Consider the following 14,657-nt stretch of genomic DNA (forward strand, 5'->3'; position numbering starts at 1 on the left):
CAACGAGACTCGAGAGACACGTTTATTATAAACCACTTAAACACTCCAGGGCAGCTACAGCAGGTTTAGAGCCTCAACATGGCTCCAGCTGAGGGGCGGGAAGGGGGGAAACGCAGATTGGTGGGGGAGGGGGTGGGTCCCACGGAGGAGCGAGCACCGGGGGGAACCGGGAGGGGATGGCAGCTGCTACTGGTAATAGAGCTCCAGGTTCATGCCATCATGGATCTCATCTAGCGGATGGAGTTAAGGAGAAAGACGTAGGTCGATGGGGTGGGGTGGGGTTGGGTTGGGGGGGGGCGGGGGGGGGGCAAAGCTGCAGGACACCCACCTCCCGCACCCCCCCATCCGGTAACACCGTAAAACACCCGCCCGCAGAAGGATACAGTCGCCCAGCGTGACGTGATCCTTGAAGATGGTGTACCTGCGGGGACAGAAAACAGCCCTCAGGCAGCCGGTACCAACCCCACCGCCCTGGGGATAGGGGGGCGATGGCCCCGGCTGCCTCAACCCCCCCACCCACCCACCCCCCGGCTGCCTCAACCCCCCCACCCCCCCACCCCCCGGCTGCCTCAACCCTCCCCCCGGCTCCACTCACCATTTCTTGAGCACGATCTTATCCCAGCGGGTGCCGGTCTGCGCCGCGATCAGCTTCTTCAGGTCGCGGATGGAATCCTCGGTGCTGGCGGGGCCGTTAAGGAAACGGGGGGAACCGGGAGGACCCTCACCCCCACCCCCCCAACCACCCCCTCCCCCGTTCCCGGGGATACTTGCATTTCACCCGCACTTTCTTGCCCAGACGATCGTTGCAGACGACTTCAATCATGGCTGCCTGAGGGATGAGACACCGGGGGTTAACGGGGGGGCGCAGGAAGGCACCGGGGGGGGTGTCGGTAAGGAAGGGGATTAAAGAAGGAGGTCCCAGCCCCTCCGAGCCCCCCCCGGGGCCTACCGAGCCCTGCGTCACTCCGCTACAGCCGCTACGCCGCCAGATCCGGAAGTTACCGGGAGCGAGGCCGGAAGCGGAAGTGACGCGTTTAAGGGCCGCCGCCTCGTGGGGAAGACGCGGCCAAGATGGCGGAGGCGGCGGCTGTGGAGGTGCCGGTGCTGCCCGACTTGGTGCTGCTGCAGGTCCTGGCGCTGCTGCCGCTGCGGGACCGGCTACGAGCGGCCAGGTAGGGCCCCCCCGCCCCGCACGGACCCCCCAGCCCCCCCGGGCCGGGCCCTGACCGGCATCCCCCGCCCCCCCGGGCCGGGCCGGGCCGGGCCCTGACCGACCCCCCCCCCCCGCAGGGTCTGTCGCCGGTGGCAGCAGCTGGTGCAGGACCCGATGGTCTGGAGATACGTGGATCTGAGCCCACACCGGGTACGGGCCGCCTGGCTGCAAGGGGGGGGGAGGGGTGTGATTTGGGGGAGAGTGGGGAGGGGGGTGGTTCGGGGGGGAAGGGGTGTGATTTGGGGGAGGGGGGGGGGTGGTTCGAGGGGGGAAGGGGTGCGATTTGGGGGAGAGTGGGGGGGGGGGGTGGTTTGGGGGGGGAGTCACCCCGCTGCGGGTGGGGGGCTGAGATGGGGGGTGAGGGGGTTACCCTACTGCGGGCAGGGGGCTGAGATCGGGGGGCGGGGTGGGCGCCCCGCTGCGGGCAGGGGGCTGGGAGCAGGGGGAGTCACCTCGCTGCTGGCAGAGGTGGTCCCCCCCTGCCCACCCCCTGGGATCAGGCCCTTTTCTTTCTCCCCCCAGCTGTGCTCCCACAGCCTGTGGCACCTTGTGCGGCGCCACCTCGGTGACAGCCTGCGCACGCTGCGGATGCGGGGCACCCTCTGCTCCGTCAGCAAGCGGCGGCTGCTCTCCCCGGCGCTGCTGGCTGCCCTGAGCAAGCGCTGCCCCCGGCTCCACCGGCTGTCCCTGGCTGAGACGGATCTCCGCCACGTCCCCTACGAGAGCATCCCCCTTTCCCTCACCGTGCTGGAGCTGAGCCGCTGCGAGATCCCCACCGCCTGGTTCCTCGCCTCTGCGGCGCCCCGGCTGCGGCACCTCATTGTCCACAACACCCCGGGTTTTTTCGATCACCACCTGCTCAACGTCTCCTCCCAGAACCGCCTGAAGACGCTCAGCCTTTGCGGCACCTACCGCCTCACCGATACAGGGATTCAGAAGGCGGCTCCGCACCTGGAGGAGCTGGAGCGCCTGGTGCTCCGTCACTGCAGCTTCGGCGATGCTGCCATCTCCTTCATCGTCCGCCACGCGAAACATCTCCGCTTCTTGGAGATGAGCGACACCGACTCCCTGACGGACGTGGGGCTGGCTTGTTTAGCCACGCTGCAGCACCTGCAGGCGCTGTGCCTCCACCTCTGCGATAAGATTTCTCCCGGCGCCGTTACTGCTTTGTGCCAAGCGCTGCCCCAGCTGAGGAACCTCAAATTAACCTTTGAAAAGGAAGAAATCGATAAAATTCGGGCAATTTTGCCCCACTGTAGTGTTTCACACGCTCCTTGACGCACAGTCTGAAGCAGCAGAGCATTTGCTGTTCCTTATTACATGTGAAGTTCTCCTTTTGGTGTAAAAAACTGTTTCTCTGGAAGCTGCTATATGTATTTTTGGGGCAAAATTTCTGTCCTTCTGCCCTTCGTATGAAATGGTTCCTCAGAAAGTTGGTTTGGGTAGGATTCCCCCCATTTTCTGTGCCTCAGGGGCCGGGGAGCACCTAGCTTTTGGGAACCCCACTGATGAAGTGACCAAAAACCAGCTGAGGTTACAAGTTTAACCTCTTTGCCTTCTCCTCTTCCCCCACCACTAAACGTTGGGGAGCTGCTTAATGAGCACGGAATTCCAGAATGCTGCTGGAAAAAACCAAAATCTGGCAGCCCAAACCCCAGACTCCCAGTTCATGTCTGACTGCGATCGCTTAACCGCCCTGCACCAAGGCGCCGCACTCTGCCGGGGAAGAAATAATTGTGCGACACGTTCCAGAGCTGTTCTTTTCTTGGAAAAGTGGAGGTGATCTGCCCGGCCAGCGAGCGTTTTCAAGTCCGGGATGTCACCTCGCTTCTACTGTCGTTCCAATTGAGTTCTTCAGGCTGCTCCTCAGAAAGGTTTTGGTTGTGGGGTGTCCTGAACGCCTGGCCTGGAGAGCCACATGTCCCTTGAGCTGGTGTTATCTCTGGATTTTACTGGGAGCAGCCACCTTTCCTCGTCACCTTTTATTGTCTGTGTTCTCCTTTTCCTCCCCACGATGTTGTAACCCCAGGTGACCGACACCACGGGCTGTGACGTGGCTGTTCTCAGGTTCTTGAGCCAAAGATGTTTTCATATCGTTGTATTTATTAAATAAAGATGCTTTTGATACACATTTTGTCATGCTGTGAGGTTTTAACTGAGCTAATGTTTTTTTTAAAAAAAAAAAATCAAGAGGTGGCTGGTGACACCGAGCGGTGTCTTTGGACGCTAACAGCGTCCTTCTCAGAAGCGCAGCGGATGGATTAATGTCTCAGCTGAGCTTTTTCCGGGCTCTGCCTCGATACAGCTGGTTTTCACCCCCCACCCCCCCCTGCCCTCCCTTCAGCTGCAGCTTGTGCAACAAGCCGTTGGCTTTCAGACAGACCTGGATGGCAGTGACCCCCCCTGTGATGAAATCCTCATCGCTGCGCGTCTCGTTAATGGCTGGTCTTTGCGCCCTGGCCTCCTTTCTGTTCCTACACACAATCTCAGCGTAGCTTTGGGGCAAATAAACAACGGTAAAAAACGCCCCAGCTCTGCTTTGGAAAACATCCCAAGGCTGCTGGCTTAATAAGTACGGCCACGTGTTTCTCCCAAGCCTAGAGATTTACGTGGGAGTAATTAGCGTTATTAAAACTTCAAGTGCTATCTGTCCCAGCACTCTAGGCTGGGAGAGCGAAGGTAAAGCAGCAGAAAGGAAAATTAAACCCAGTAAAAATCTGTCTTATCAGTCAAGGCTGCGGGAAGAACCTAAATGTTCTCGACGTTTGCAGTGGGACGCTTGCGAGCCCGGCGCCGCAAACGACCCAATTTAATATCTGAGGGTCCCAACGTACCACTTTTCCATCAGATCCGCGGAGCGCCTAATTGCTAACCGTGTGGAATAGCACACAACGGCAATTACAACTTCAGACGGCACGGAGCGAGCTTTTTCAGGTTTGGAAGCAGGAGGGGAGCTGTCAACATCGCTTGGCCACGGGCAAATTGTAGGAAGAAAGGGCTGGAAGGTTCTTCTTGAACCATCAGATGTGTTTCTGCCCTGGTGGAGCAGCGGCTCACCCTCCTCCCGCGTCTCCTGAAGCGCTTGGAGGGCTGGTTTAAACCCTTATTGCTTCTAATTTCCAAATTCAGCTGGTTTCCTACTGTTTATTTCATCTTTTTCTGACCTTTTACCTTGAACGATTCATCCCCAGCCCCACCTTACAGCCGTCTGTACATGCGTGGAGACGCCAGCTTTTAAAAATAGGGAAGAAAATTGGGCGCCAGCTAAATCCAAACGGCCCCTGGTGCCCTGTTGGGGCTGAGAGGAGCAAAAATCCACGGCCACCAAGGTGAAAGGAAAACCCAGCGAGGCCATACGCTTTCTGGGCGATGGATCACTGTGGGGAGCGACCCTTAATTGAGAAGCTGCTCCTGCACCTCCATCCCACGTGGATGCACATCCACACCGGCATTGCGTTGGACCCGGATCCGTTTATATTTTTTGGGAGCTAGCGCATCTGTTGGGGCGCCGCTTGCGCCTTCAGCTTTGGTTTCCAAACCCCAAATCATTTTTCCACCACAAAAATGTGGAGGAAACACCTTCAGAAACTTGAGAATTATTTTTTGTTGGGTTGTTTTTTTTTTTTTAATCCAAAGGGATGGGGAAAAGTGCAAACAAAAAAGGCACCTGGCTTAGCTGGAGGAAAAAAACAAACAGGGACAAACAAATTATTGGAAGTGGACACGATCCAAGCGGCTATTTTGAGAGGCCAAACCAATAGGACAGCTTGGTTCAATTATAACCTTTGGACTGACCATCCCTAGGGACAGTGGAAGTCCTCGATTACCAGAGATCCCGGCGCAAAAGCTGCTGTTTGCTTGGGGCTGAGCTGCATCCCCTTCCCGGGATGGACGAGGAACACCTTCACAACGATCTGCGTGTTTTTAAAGGTAACTCCAGCCACGCCGGCTTCAACCCGCCGCCTCCTCCGGTAGGAGGAACCGGGATAACGAGGCTGTGTCCTCCAGCGCGGTCTGGCTCCACCAAGACGTGGTTTCCGAGGGAGAGGAAGGTCCGTGCTCTCCTTCCTTCTCCTCTTAGGTCGGCTCTAACGCAGTTGCTTGGGGGGGGGGGATGGGGAAGCCCACCCCGAGGAGCTCATTGCTGCGGCTCGGAGGTCTTGGGTGGTGGGCGCTGATGGAGATGAAGGTCTGGTCATGGTGGTGGTGCCCCACCAGCAACACCTGAGAGGCTCCAACCTTGCAAGTGTCCTGGACCGGAGAGAAATGAGGCTTTTCCCGGAGCTTTCCCAAGTCAAGCTTCCCAAAGCCAGCAGCCCAGCACCCTGGCAAAGCTCCCAAGGGTCATCCTTGCCACCCCGGGGGGATTCCCATGGGTGTCCCCCCACCCCAGGAAGGGCACCTGAGGACAGCAAAGAGCCCCCCAGATCACTTGGAGAACAATTTCCCCTTGGAAAAGGGTCGCCAGACAGCTTGGGAGGCTTCCAAAAACGTGTCACAGCCCCTAACGCGTGGTGGGAGCTTGAAATTATTTTTATTTTATATGTCACCCGCCCTGCCCTTGAGCCGCGTGTCGCCGCCTGCGTTGGGGTGCCCTCAGCTCCCCAGGTGGATCTGAGCAGGAATTATCACTACAACCTCGGCTCCTGTAGCAAAGAGATAACGATTCTGGGTTATTTATTAACCCTTTGATAAACGGAACCAGAAGAGCTATGAAAAAATCCCAGTGATCCGTAGGGAAATTATGTGTCACATCTTTTTGGGGGGTTTGTTTGTTTGTTTGTTTGTTTTCTTTTCAAGACAGAAACTTCTTCCAGCAGAAGCTGAGATCCTTTTTCACCGTCTACTTGCTGCTGGCCCTCTCCTTCTTGCTGATCATCATCCTGTTCGCTGTGTCGCTCTCCAGAGGTACTGGGACATCGTTGAACTAATTAATTAGGCAGGTAGGAGGCTGATGAAGGCTAAGCGCCGTAGAGGACTTTACAGGTCCTAATTCCAGAGGAGCTCCCAGACTGTCCCACGGCGTGACCGCTGACGTCCGTGCCACCCTCTGGGGCTAATCTGAGCCAAGATTTTAAATTCCCAGGGATTTCTTTGCCCCGTAGGCTGCTGGAAAAGTAAATCCCGTCTTGATCCTTGGTGGGGTGAGGCGCTCGCAGGCGGTCGGCGTGCACGACCGATAATCTGGCATCTTTCCCTCTCTCTCCATAGTTTCAGCCATTTCTTCCAAACTGGATGAGGTGCGCCCGGAACAGAAACAGAATTTCTCCAGCAGGGATTCGCTCCGTAAGTCCTGGCTGCTTTTCCTCCCCTCTGATCTCCCTAAATAATTCCCGAAGCGTTCCCTAAATCATGTGCTTCGCTTTGCCAAGGTGGTGCGGCACATCCGTCCCCCACTGGATTTGCCACTGAGCCAGAAGCAACACATTTCTATTTTAGAAAGAACCAAATTTTCCTGGGAATAAGGAAAAAAAAAAACACCCGACCACCTTTTTTTGGGGGGGGTGCTAATTGCCACCTTCCCGGCAATCCAATATGCCGAGCTGCAGGACCGTGTGCCGCTGCGTCTGGACCAGTTTGGCACTGGAGCTCTGCTGGGAAAACTTTCTTGGTGGGATAAGCCCAGCTCAGCTCCGTGCCATCCCCCTGAATTCCCTCCCATCCTTCTTTCCCCAGTGTTTCCCTGCGGACCTGGATCCAGGGAATGGGAATACTTTGACGGAAAATGTTACTACTTCTCCCTAAGCAGAACAAGCTGGCACAAGGCGAAGGCTGCGTGCGAGGAGATGCACTCGCGGCTGGCTGTCATTGACAGCTACACCAAGCAGGTAAAAAAAATCCCAGCTCCAGGCAGGAAAGTTCCAGAATTCCCAAAATCCTGCTGTGCCTCCTTGGCTCCCCGTTGCCATCCTGAGCATCCCGGTAGCCGGGAGCTGGTCCTGTTATCCTTTGGATCAGCCAGCAGAGAGCAGGCAGAACCTGCTCTGCCTGCATCCCTGCCTTCCCTTGGATGCGGGCGGGATGCTGAGCACCGGCACCAATCCTGCACCTCCACCTGGTCAAGAAATAGCCAAGGGCAGAGCTGAACCTCCCTTCCCGGAGCCAACACGGAGCTCAGATGGCTCCAGCCGGCTCCAGGAGCCTTTTCCCGGTGCTTTTCCCTCCTGATTCCTCTCCCCGCTGCAGAATTTTATCATGTTCAGGACAAGGAATGAGCGTTTCTGGATCGGGCTGACGGATGAGAATTCGGAAGGGGAATGGGAATGGATCGACGGGACCGACTATAAAACCACGTTCACGTGAGTGCTGGCCTGCCCTGGGGTTTGCCTCCCATCACCCCAAAACCTCCATGCCCCTCCCCCACCCTGCCCCGGCACGGCCATGGCCACAAGGTCTCACACACCAGCAGAAGCAAAATTTGGCATCTAAACCCACCCCAAAATCCAACGGGTTTCACTTTTCCCTGCCCTTCTCCCAACCCCAGGGCTCCGCCGCCTGCTCCCGCCGCCCTCTCTCAGCTCCATCCTTTTCTTCCCAGATTTTGGAAAGAGGGAGAACCCAACAACAGCGGCAACAACGAGGATTGTGCCCACCTCTGGGTGTCGGGCAAGTGGAACGATGTCTACTGCACCTACGAGTGCTACTACGTCTGCGAGAAGCCTCTGCCCCCCTGAGCCGAGCCCCGCGCCGAGGCAGCGGCCGATGCTCCCGCACCGCCGAGGCTCCTTTTCCTTAATTTATACTATCCAGGCGCTTGCTCCCGGCTTTTCCTCGCCTCCACGCTGTCCTGAGGAAGAGCAGAGATGGATTTGGATGGTCCTACGCCATATTTTATATATATATACACACATATATATCTTAAAAAAAAATATGAATGAAAATAATATCAAATAAGCAAAAAAAAAAAAAAAAACCAAAATCAGGAATCCAAAAAAAACCCCCAAAACCAAAATCGGGAATCCTGGTTCTCCATGGGGAGCTCAGCCTAATAAAGGACAATTAGTGCCCTGGTTAATGAAGTTTCTCTGTTTCTAGGAGGGCGTGTAGACGGGTAGGGGGGAACTGGGGCAGCGGACGCGTTTTGAGCAGCTCAGCAGCGGTGCTGGGAGCGGGATGGGGAGAAATGGGGCAGAAGATGGGATTTTCCTGCCCGATGGCTCATACCAGGAGCGGGATGGGGACAGGTTGGGGACAAATGGGACCAAATATGGGATCTTCCTGCCTGATGGCACATGCTGGGAGCAGGATGGGGACAAATGGGGCAGAATATGGGATTTTCCCATCAAACTGGTTTCCAGTCAAACCATTAAACACCAATTCAGAGGTGGGAATGAGGTTTGGGCTTCCTAGTGAGGGGAAAACCCCATCGTTTTCCTAACTTTTTCCTTTTTCCTTGGTGTAGTTTGGATTCCCCCCAAAATACCTTGCATGCACTGCAAAGCGTGCGTGTGTGCTGCAGGGAGGGGTGTGCACACGCGTGTGCGTGCACGACAGTGTGTGTGTGCACTGCAAGGGGCTGGTGTGCACACGCGTGTGCGTGCACTGTGTGGGGTGTGTGCTGCAGGGAGGGGTGTGCACACGCGTGTGCGTGCACGACAGTGTGTGTGTGCACTGCGAGGGGCTGGTGTGCACACGCGTGTGCGTGCACTGTGTGGGGTGTGTGTGCTGCAGGGAGGGGTGTGCACACGCGTGTGCGTGCGCGACAGTGTGTGTGTGCACTGCGAGGGGCTGGTGTGCACACGCGTGTGCACGCACTACGAGGGGTGTGCGCTGTGGGGAGCGGGTGGGAGCCGCTCTCAGTCACCCGGTACTGGGGGGTGTCCGGTCGCGCCCCCCAACCCAAGTACAGCTCGGTCCCTGGGGGGGGGGGGCAGCACCCAGCGCACCCGCCCCCCGGGACACCCCCCCGGTCCCCTGTTCCCGGGGCCACCCCGGCAGCCCCCGGCCCGGTCCCCCCAGCTCCCCCCGGTCCCCCCGTGGTCCCCTCCGGTCCCCCCCAGTCCCCCCTGCCCCCCTCCCCCCCCCCCCCAGCTCCCCGGCCGATGCCATCGGCGGCCCCGACGGCGGGCGGCCGCACCTCCGCCTGCCCTGTCGGCGACACGTCTGTCGTGACAGACCCCGGCAGCCCCGCGGTGAGCGGCGACGCGGCAGATTAACACCACGGGTGGCGCGGACACCCCCCCCCACCCCCCCCCCTCCCCCCCCCACCCCCAACCCCCGCGACCATCCGGACCCCGCGGAGCCTCCCCCATCCCTGCGACAGCGCCTGTCGTGAGACGCGCTGCCTCTGTCACGACACCCGCTACGGGGGGGGGGCGCCGTCGGTATCGCCTCTTGGGCTTACCGGGGGGCATCACCCCCAAGGGGGGTTGAGGGTGGTGTGTCCGCCTGGGGGGTGGGTGGGGGTCCCGCCTGGGGGGTCCGGCTGGGGGGTGGGGGGGGTCCCGCCTGGGGGGTGGGGGTCCCCCCTGCGGGGTCCGGCTAGGGAGTGAGGGTGGGTTCCTCCTGGGGGGTCCGGCTGGGGGGTGGGGGGGGGGTCCCGCCTGGATGGGGCCCCCTGCGCGCGGCCGGCTCGGGCGCGCTCCCGGGGGGGGCGGGGGGCGGCGGCGCAGGCGGGCGCGGGCACGGGCGGGGGCTGCGCGCTCTGCCCCGCACACGGGCGCTCCCCGCTCCGCTCCTCTCCCATCCCCTCCCTACCGGGACCGGCACCGGGAGCCTTATCCCGGTAAGTGCCCGAGCGCGGACGGGGCGGGCGGGGATGCGGTTCCCGGTGCCCGACGGGTGGGATGCTCCGGGGGGGGGGGGGGGGGCACACGGGGAGGGGGGGGGCGCCCCGTCCGGGAGCGGCGGCACCCGCAGCGCAGGGACCCGTCGGGCCGCCAGGACGGGACGGGGAATGGAGGGGGAGGGGGTGGGTGGGGAGGATCGCGGTCGCTCCCCCCCGGTGCAGCCCCCCCGGTGGGCTCCGGGGATGTGGGGGGCAAGGTCGGTGTTAACCCCATCGGTCCCGGGGGGAGCGGGGGGGACAGACGCCGCAGCCGCCGTGATTTCGTTACCGTTCGTTCACCGGAGCTCCGGGACGCGGAAAACGAGCGGGAGGCACCGGTTAGCCCCGACCCCCCGGGGGGGCGACGGATCCCGGTCCTTAACGCCCCCCCCCTCCGCCCGCAGCCCCCGCGATGAAGACGGAGGAGGCTCCATCCTGCCTGCAGCAGGCAACGCCGGTCCTGGGCTTCGGTGAGTACCGGGGAGCCCGGCAGCGGGTGCCACGCACCGGAGAGCGGGGACCCCCCCCAACTCCCCCATCAGACAGCATCCGTGCCCACCCCCCCATCCTCAGACGCCCTCACCGCTGCGGGGGTCTCGGTGTGGCCGTAACTTGCTGCGGGACCCCCCAACCCTACGATCCCACCCGCCGGCAGCGGCATTCCCGGCTCCTCCGCCGGCTTTATTCCTTCAGCGAGGAGAATCCTTCCCCCTGGAATTGTTGGGGTGACCGGGAGGGGGGGGGGGGTGTCGGTGGGGCCATCTCCCCCGGCTCCACTTGGATTTCGGCTTTGCCATCCGGCAGCCTCAGAACCGCTGCGGCTCTGTGGGTTGGGGTTATCCTTACCGGCGCCCAGCACCGGCACAGAACCCCGGGAAAAGGATGGGAGCACCGCCAGCCTCCATCCCTACCTCCTGGATAAAACCCCTTTGGAGTTTATCCCGTTTTTTCGGTGACTTTAGGGAGCAGCCCGCGGCAGGGCCAGGCTCTGCTCGCGTGGCCCTCGACCCTCCCAGCCAGGGGCGATGGTTTTGCCGATCCCAAATTTAAATTATGGCCAAGACATCCCCCCACGACATCCCGGGAGGGGGTTCCCATGCCCCCATGGATGCGGGCATTAAATTTGGGATAACGCTGGGGTGAAGCGCCCGAGCTGCCTCCCCTCCATCCTGATGCTGCGTGCTGAAGTTGGGCTCACTCCTGTCCCCCTCGTTGTCCCTTTTCCCAGCCAGAACATGGTGTGGTCACCCTCATTGTCCCTTTTCCCTTTTCCCAGGAGAACAAGGTGGGGTCCCCCTCGTTGTCCCTTTTCCCAGGAGAACATGGTGGGGTCCCCCTCGTTGTCCCTTTTCCCAGCCAGAACATGGTGGGTCGGGATTGCTCTTCCTTCACGTATTTGTGGATCCAAACTGTTGCATTTTTATGAGCCTGATGCTTTCAGGGCAGCGTAAAGCAGAATTTCCTTTACTTTCAGTTTTGCTTTTTTCTCCCCGGGCTGGCTGTGGGGGGGATTCGGGCAAGCCGACAGTTTTCCTGGGATTTTTCACCCCCCTGGAGCTCGGGATCGCTGGCTCATCGCCCGTTGTGTTATGGCATCGCGGCCTTGTGCCGAGCAAGACTGAGGTGTGAGGGGGCACCACAGGCAGGATCCCACTGCCTCCCACCTCCCCGAAGCCCTGGCACCCCGAATCCCTGGCATCCTGAATCCCTGGCATCCCAAAACCTTGGCACCCTGAACCCCTGGCACCCCGAATCCCTGGATTCCCAAATCCCTGGCATCCTGAATCCCTGGCATCCTGAATCCCTGGCACCCCAAATCCCTGGCATCCCGAATCCCTGCATTCCCAAATCCCTGGCATCCTGAATCCCTGGCACCCCAAATCCCTAGCATCCCATATCCCTAGCATCCTGAATCCCTAGCATCCCAAATCCCTGGAACCCTGAATCCCTGGCATCCCATATCCCTAGCATCCCGAATACCTTGCATCCCATATCCATGGCATCTGGAATCCCTGGCATCCCGAATCCCTGGCACCCTGAATCTCTGGCATCCCATACCCTTAGCATCCCGAATCCCTTGCATCCCAAATCCCTGGTACCCTGAATCCCTTGCATCCCAAATCCCTGGCATCCCATATCCCTGGCATCCCATATCCCTAGCATCCCAAATCCCTGGCATCTCAAATCCCTGGTACCCTGAATCCCTGGCATCCCATATCCCTAGCATCCCAAATCCCTGGCATCTCAAATCCCTGGTACCCTGAATCCCTGGCATCCCATATCCCTAGCATCCCAAATCCCTGACATCCTGAATCCCTGGCATCCCGTATCTTTAGCATCCCGAATCCCTGGCACTCTGAATCCCTGACATCCCAAATCCTTGGCATCCCGCTGCTGTGCTCACCGATCCAGAGGGACAAACACCCCCAGGGCTGAAGTTTTGTGTCTCCCCTATTTAACCTGATCCCACATTGCCAGAGCTCCCTGGCGAATTAACTATCTGCTTTCAAACGGATTTCTTATTAGATTATTCCCAGTTTTTTTCCCCCCTAAATGAAAGAGAGAGGGATTTTAATCCCAGATGCCTCCAACCCCCCTCAGGCTTGGCTGATCCCGTGGTGACGCTCAGCCTGGGGTGGGGTGGGGGGGGTGGAAAGTCAAGAGGGTGGAAATATTTGATGGCAGAGGTTAATAGCAGAGGGAAAAGTGAGAAGTGGAGGCTCGGCATGGGATAAATATCCATAGGGAAGCTCCGTGCGTGCCCACAGCCCCCAGGATGTTGCCTCGGCCACCCACGCCACTCCTGGCATCGCAGAGCTGCTCTTGTGCTGCTGCTCCGGCACCACCCAGCAGCGTGGCAAACGTTCAGTTTTCCTCTTCTTGAGCCAAAAGCCTCATTTCTGCTCCCCAGCTGCTGGATCCCGACCTGCCGGGGGGTTCTCAGGGTCCCAGTCCCCTCCAGCTGATGCTGTCACCCCAGTTCCAGGTGCCAGCACTTCATTAAGGAGCCTGAGATCTGCAAAGGACTCGGCTTGCTGCAACGGCCGGCATCGCCCGGGCACGTGCCCGCAGGCTCTGCCGGCTGGGATGCCGGCTGGGATGCTGGAGATACAGGACCCAAACCCAAACCTCATTTTTTTTGCCTGCGTGAAAAAGCCCCAATTCGCCCAAATTTACTCCCTGCAAACAGCCCCTCCTGCGTGGGTGGAAGGACGGCAGCGCCCTTCAAGGCAGAGAGCCTCTGCTGTGGTTTCAAATGATTTGGGGGCTTCGGGAAAGCATCCGTGGCTAAAATCGGATGGAAAAAACCTTCAGGAAGCTTCCTGCTGGCGGATGCTCTCTGCTCGCCTTTTGCCTCCACCGTGGTGGCCCTGCTCCACTCATCCGTGCTCCCGCCACCGATGTGAGCTTCCCCGAGTCCAGGGAGCTGGCAAGCTGAGGGGGCTGGTGCAGGGACCTGGCTGGGACCTTCAGCCGTGGGGGAGGGTGCTCAGGTGTAAGGGCTGCTTCCCAGAGCTGGGGGAGGGGGGAGATCTGCAGGGCTGGGCTGGTCTCTGCGTGTTCCCGGAGAAGAAAATCCCCTTTTCCTGGAGATGCGGCTGGGTGAGGGCTCCTCTGTGTCTCCCAGCCTTGTGGCTCTCCCCCAGAACACATCTCCTGCCGTTTCCCACCGCTCCTTGTTGGCTTTGCCTCCTCGCCCTGGGCCGGTGGCCAAATCAGAGCCGGGCTTAGCCACCCCCTTCAACCCCACGTTCCTCCAAGGTGCAGTAGAAGACCTTGGTTGCCCCCAGCAGGTTTTCTAACCAGGTTTAAGCTTCATCCGTGGGATGGCATCACCCTCCCCAGCCTTGGAGGGGGCTCGGGCAGGTGTTATCCCAGGATCCAGAAGTTTACAGGAGGATAAAAGCAGGGACAGGGATAAATGCTCCGAAACCTCATGGAGCTTGGCAGGATGGAGGTTGCGGACATTGGGAGACGGTGCCACTGCCTGGCTCAGCCTGCAACCCAGATCTGAGGCACCAGATAGTGCGTTTATTACTCTCCCTCCTCTACCTTGAAGTTATCGTGACAAAGCCTTTGAAGAGCAGCCATAGATTTACATGTTGATAACACCGAGGAGAAAAAAAAAAATCTCCCCAACCGCTCCGGGAGCCTTTTTTAAGCAGCTTTTAGCACCAAATGTGGGGTGAAACTGGACACAATTCAGATGCAGCTCTGTGCTCCGACCTGGAGGTTTCTAACACGCTCAGCACCCGCCGTCTCCCAGTGGGACACGGATGGATTCGCTCTCCCGTTCCCACGTGTGCTTTCCCCGTCCTTTGCCATGTAGATGGTGCCAGAGCGGAGGGGTTGGGGTTCACCTGGCATTTATCACCCAGAACCCGGAGAAACCCCAAAACTGCTGCTTTCAGAGCCCGCTTTGACGTTGATTTTCCACCAAAAAACCTCCACACTGAGCCTCCCCACTCTCCTACACTAACACCACGTGGCTTTGGAATGAAAAACAAAAAAAAAAGCAAAACCCAATGGTGGGCGATGGCAAGGAGTTACGTGAGGCTGAGCATCACCCCCTCCCAAAAAGCAGATGCGGATTTTGCAGGATACGATCCCTCCCAGCACAGGAAAACCTTTTCTCACACCGTTTTTTTTTTTTTCTCCCCTGCTGTCCAGGTTCAG

The 14,657-nt window shown here is 59.2% G+C and overlaps 3 protein-coding genes across 4 annotated transcripts; 2 read left to right on the forward strand and 1 right to left on the reverse strand.

Moving 5' to 3' along the window:
- Positions 1-9: 9 nt before the first annotated feature.
- Positions 10-1,033, reverse strand: UBL5 (ubiquitin like 5). The gene is made up of 5 exons (XM_040613474.1): positions 950-1,033; positions 768-829; positions 596-679; positions 384-421; positions 10-230 (listed from the first exon to the last, which is right to left on the reverse strand). The coding sequence occupies exons 2-5, from the start codon at positions 821-823 to the stop codon at positions 187-189; spliced, it is 222 nt and encodes a 73-aa protein (XP_040469408.1). The 5' UTR covers positions 824-829; positions 950-1,033; the 3' UTR covers positions 10-186.
- Positions 1,034-1,062: 29 nt separating this feature from the next.
- On the forward strand, positions 1,063-3,340 carry FBXL12 (F-box and leucine rich repeat protein 12). The gene is made up of 3 exons (XM_040613469.1): positions 1,063-1,172; positions 1,291-1,363; positions 1,736-3,340. Exons 1-3 carry the CDS (start codon positions 1,072-1,074, stop codon positions 2,489-2,491), a joined length of 930 nt encoding a protein of 309 aa, XP_040469403.1. The 5' UTR covers positions 1,063-1,071; the 3' UTR covers positions 2,492-3,340.
- Positions 3,341-5,005: 1,665 nt separating this feature from the next.
- Positions 5,006-8,228, forward strand: LOC121096886 (hepatic lectin-like). Of its 2 annotated transcripts, none has more exons than XM_040613473.1 (6): positions 5,006-5,143; positions 6,014-6,121; positions 6,425-6,499; positions 6,963-7,041; positions 7,417-7,512; positions 7,752-8,228. In XM_040613473.1, exons 1-6 carry the CDS (start codon positions 5,101-5,103, stop codon positions 7,885-7,887), a joined length of 537 nt encoding a protein of 178 aa, XP_040469407.1. In that variant the 5' UTR covers positions 5,006-5,100; the 3' UTR covers positions 7,888-8,228. The 2 variants fall into 2 exon arrangements, with proteins under 2 accessions (XP_040469407.1, XP_040469406.1); XM_040613472.1 differs by having other exon boundaries at positions 5,010-5,143; positions 6,890-7,041; positions 7,400-7,512.
- The last annotated feature ends 6,429 nt before the right edge of the window (positions 8,229-14,657 follow it).

The sequence above is a fragment of the Falco naumanni genome, chromosome 13 (genome assembly GCF_017639655.2).
Source record: "Falco naumanni isolate bFalNau1 chromosome 13, bFalNau1.pat, whole genome shotgun sequence".
NCBI lineage: Eukaryota > Metazoa > Chordata > Aves > Falconiformes > Falconidae > Falco > Falco naumanni.

Excerpts from the sequence above, each read along its gene's own strand:
- UBL5 (XM_040613474.1), bottom strand. The coding sequence starts at position 823 with ATGATTGAAGTCGTCTGCAACGATCGTCTGGGCAAGAAAGTGCGGGTG. Across the intron at positions 422-595 it reads AAGATCGTGCTCAAGAAATG|GTACACCATCTTCAAGGATC; the intron begins GTGAGTGGAGCC and ends CTGTCCCCGCAG. Across the intron at positions 231-383 it reads TCACGTCACGCTGGGCGACT|ATGAGATCCATGATGGCATG; the intron begins GTATCCTTCTGC and ends TCCATCCGCTAG.
- FBXL12 (XM_040613469.1), top strand. The coding sequence starts at position 1,072 with ATGGCGGAGGCGGCGGCTGTGGAGGTGCCGGTGCTGCCCGACTTGGTG. Across the intron at positions 1,173-1,290 it reads GACCGGCTACGAGCGGCCAG|GGTCTGTCGCCGGTGGCAGC; the intron begins GTAGGGCCCCCC and ends CCCCCCCCGCAG. Across the intron at positions 1,364-1,735 it reads TGGATCTGAGCCCACACCGG|CTGTGCTCCCACAGCCTGTG; the intron begins GTACGGGCCGCC and ends TTCTCCCCCCAG.
- LOC121096886 (XM_040613472.1), top strand. The coding sequence starts at position 5,101 with ATGGACGAGGAACACCTTCACAACGATCTGCGTGTTTTTAAAG. Across the intron at positions 7,042-7,399 it reads TTGACAGCTACACCAAGCAG|AATTTTATCATGTTCAGGAC; the intron begins GTAAAAAAAATC and ends TCCCCGCTGCAG. Across the intron at positions 7,513-7,751 it reads GACTATAAAACCACGTTCAC|ATTTTGGAAAGAGGGAGAAC; the intron begins GTGAGTGCTGGC and ends TTTTCTTCCCAG.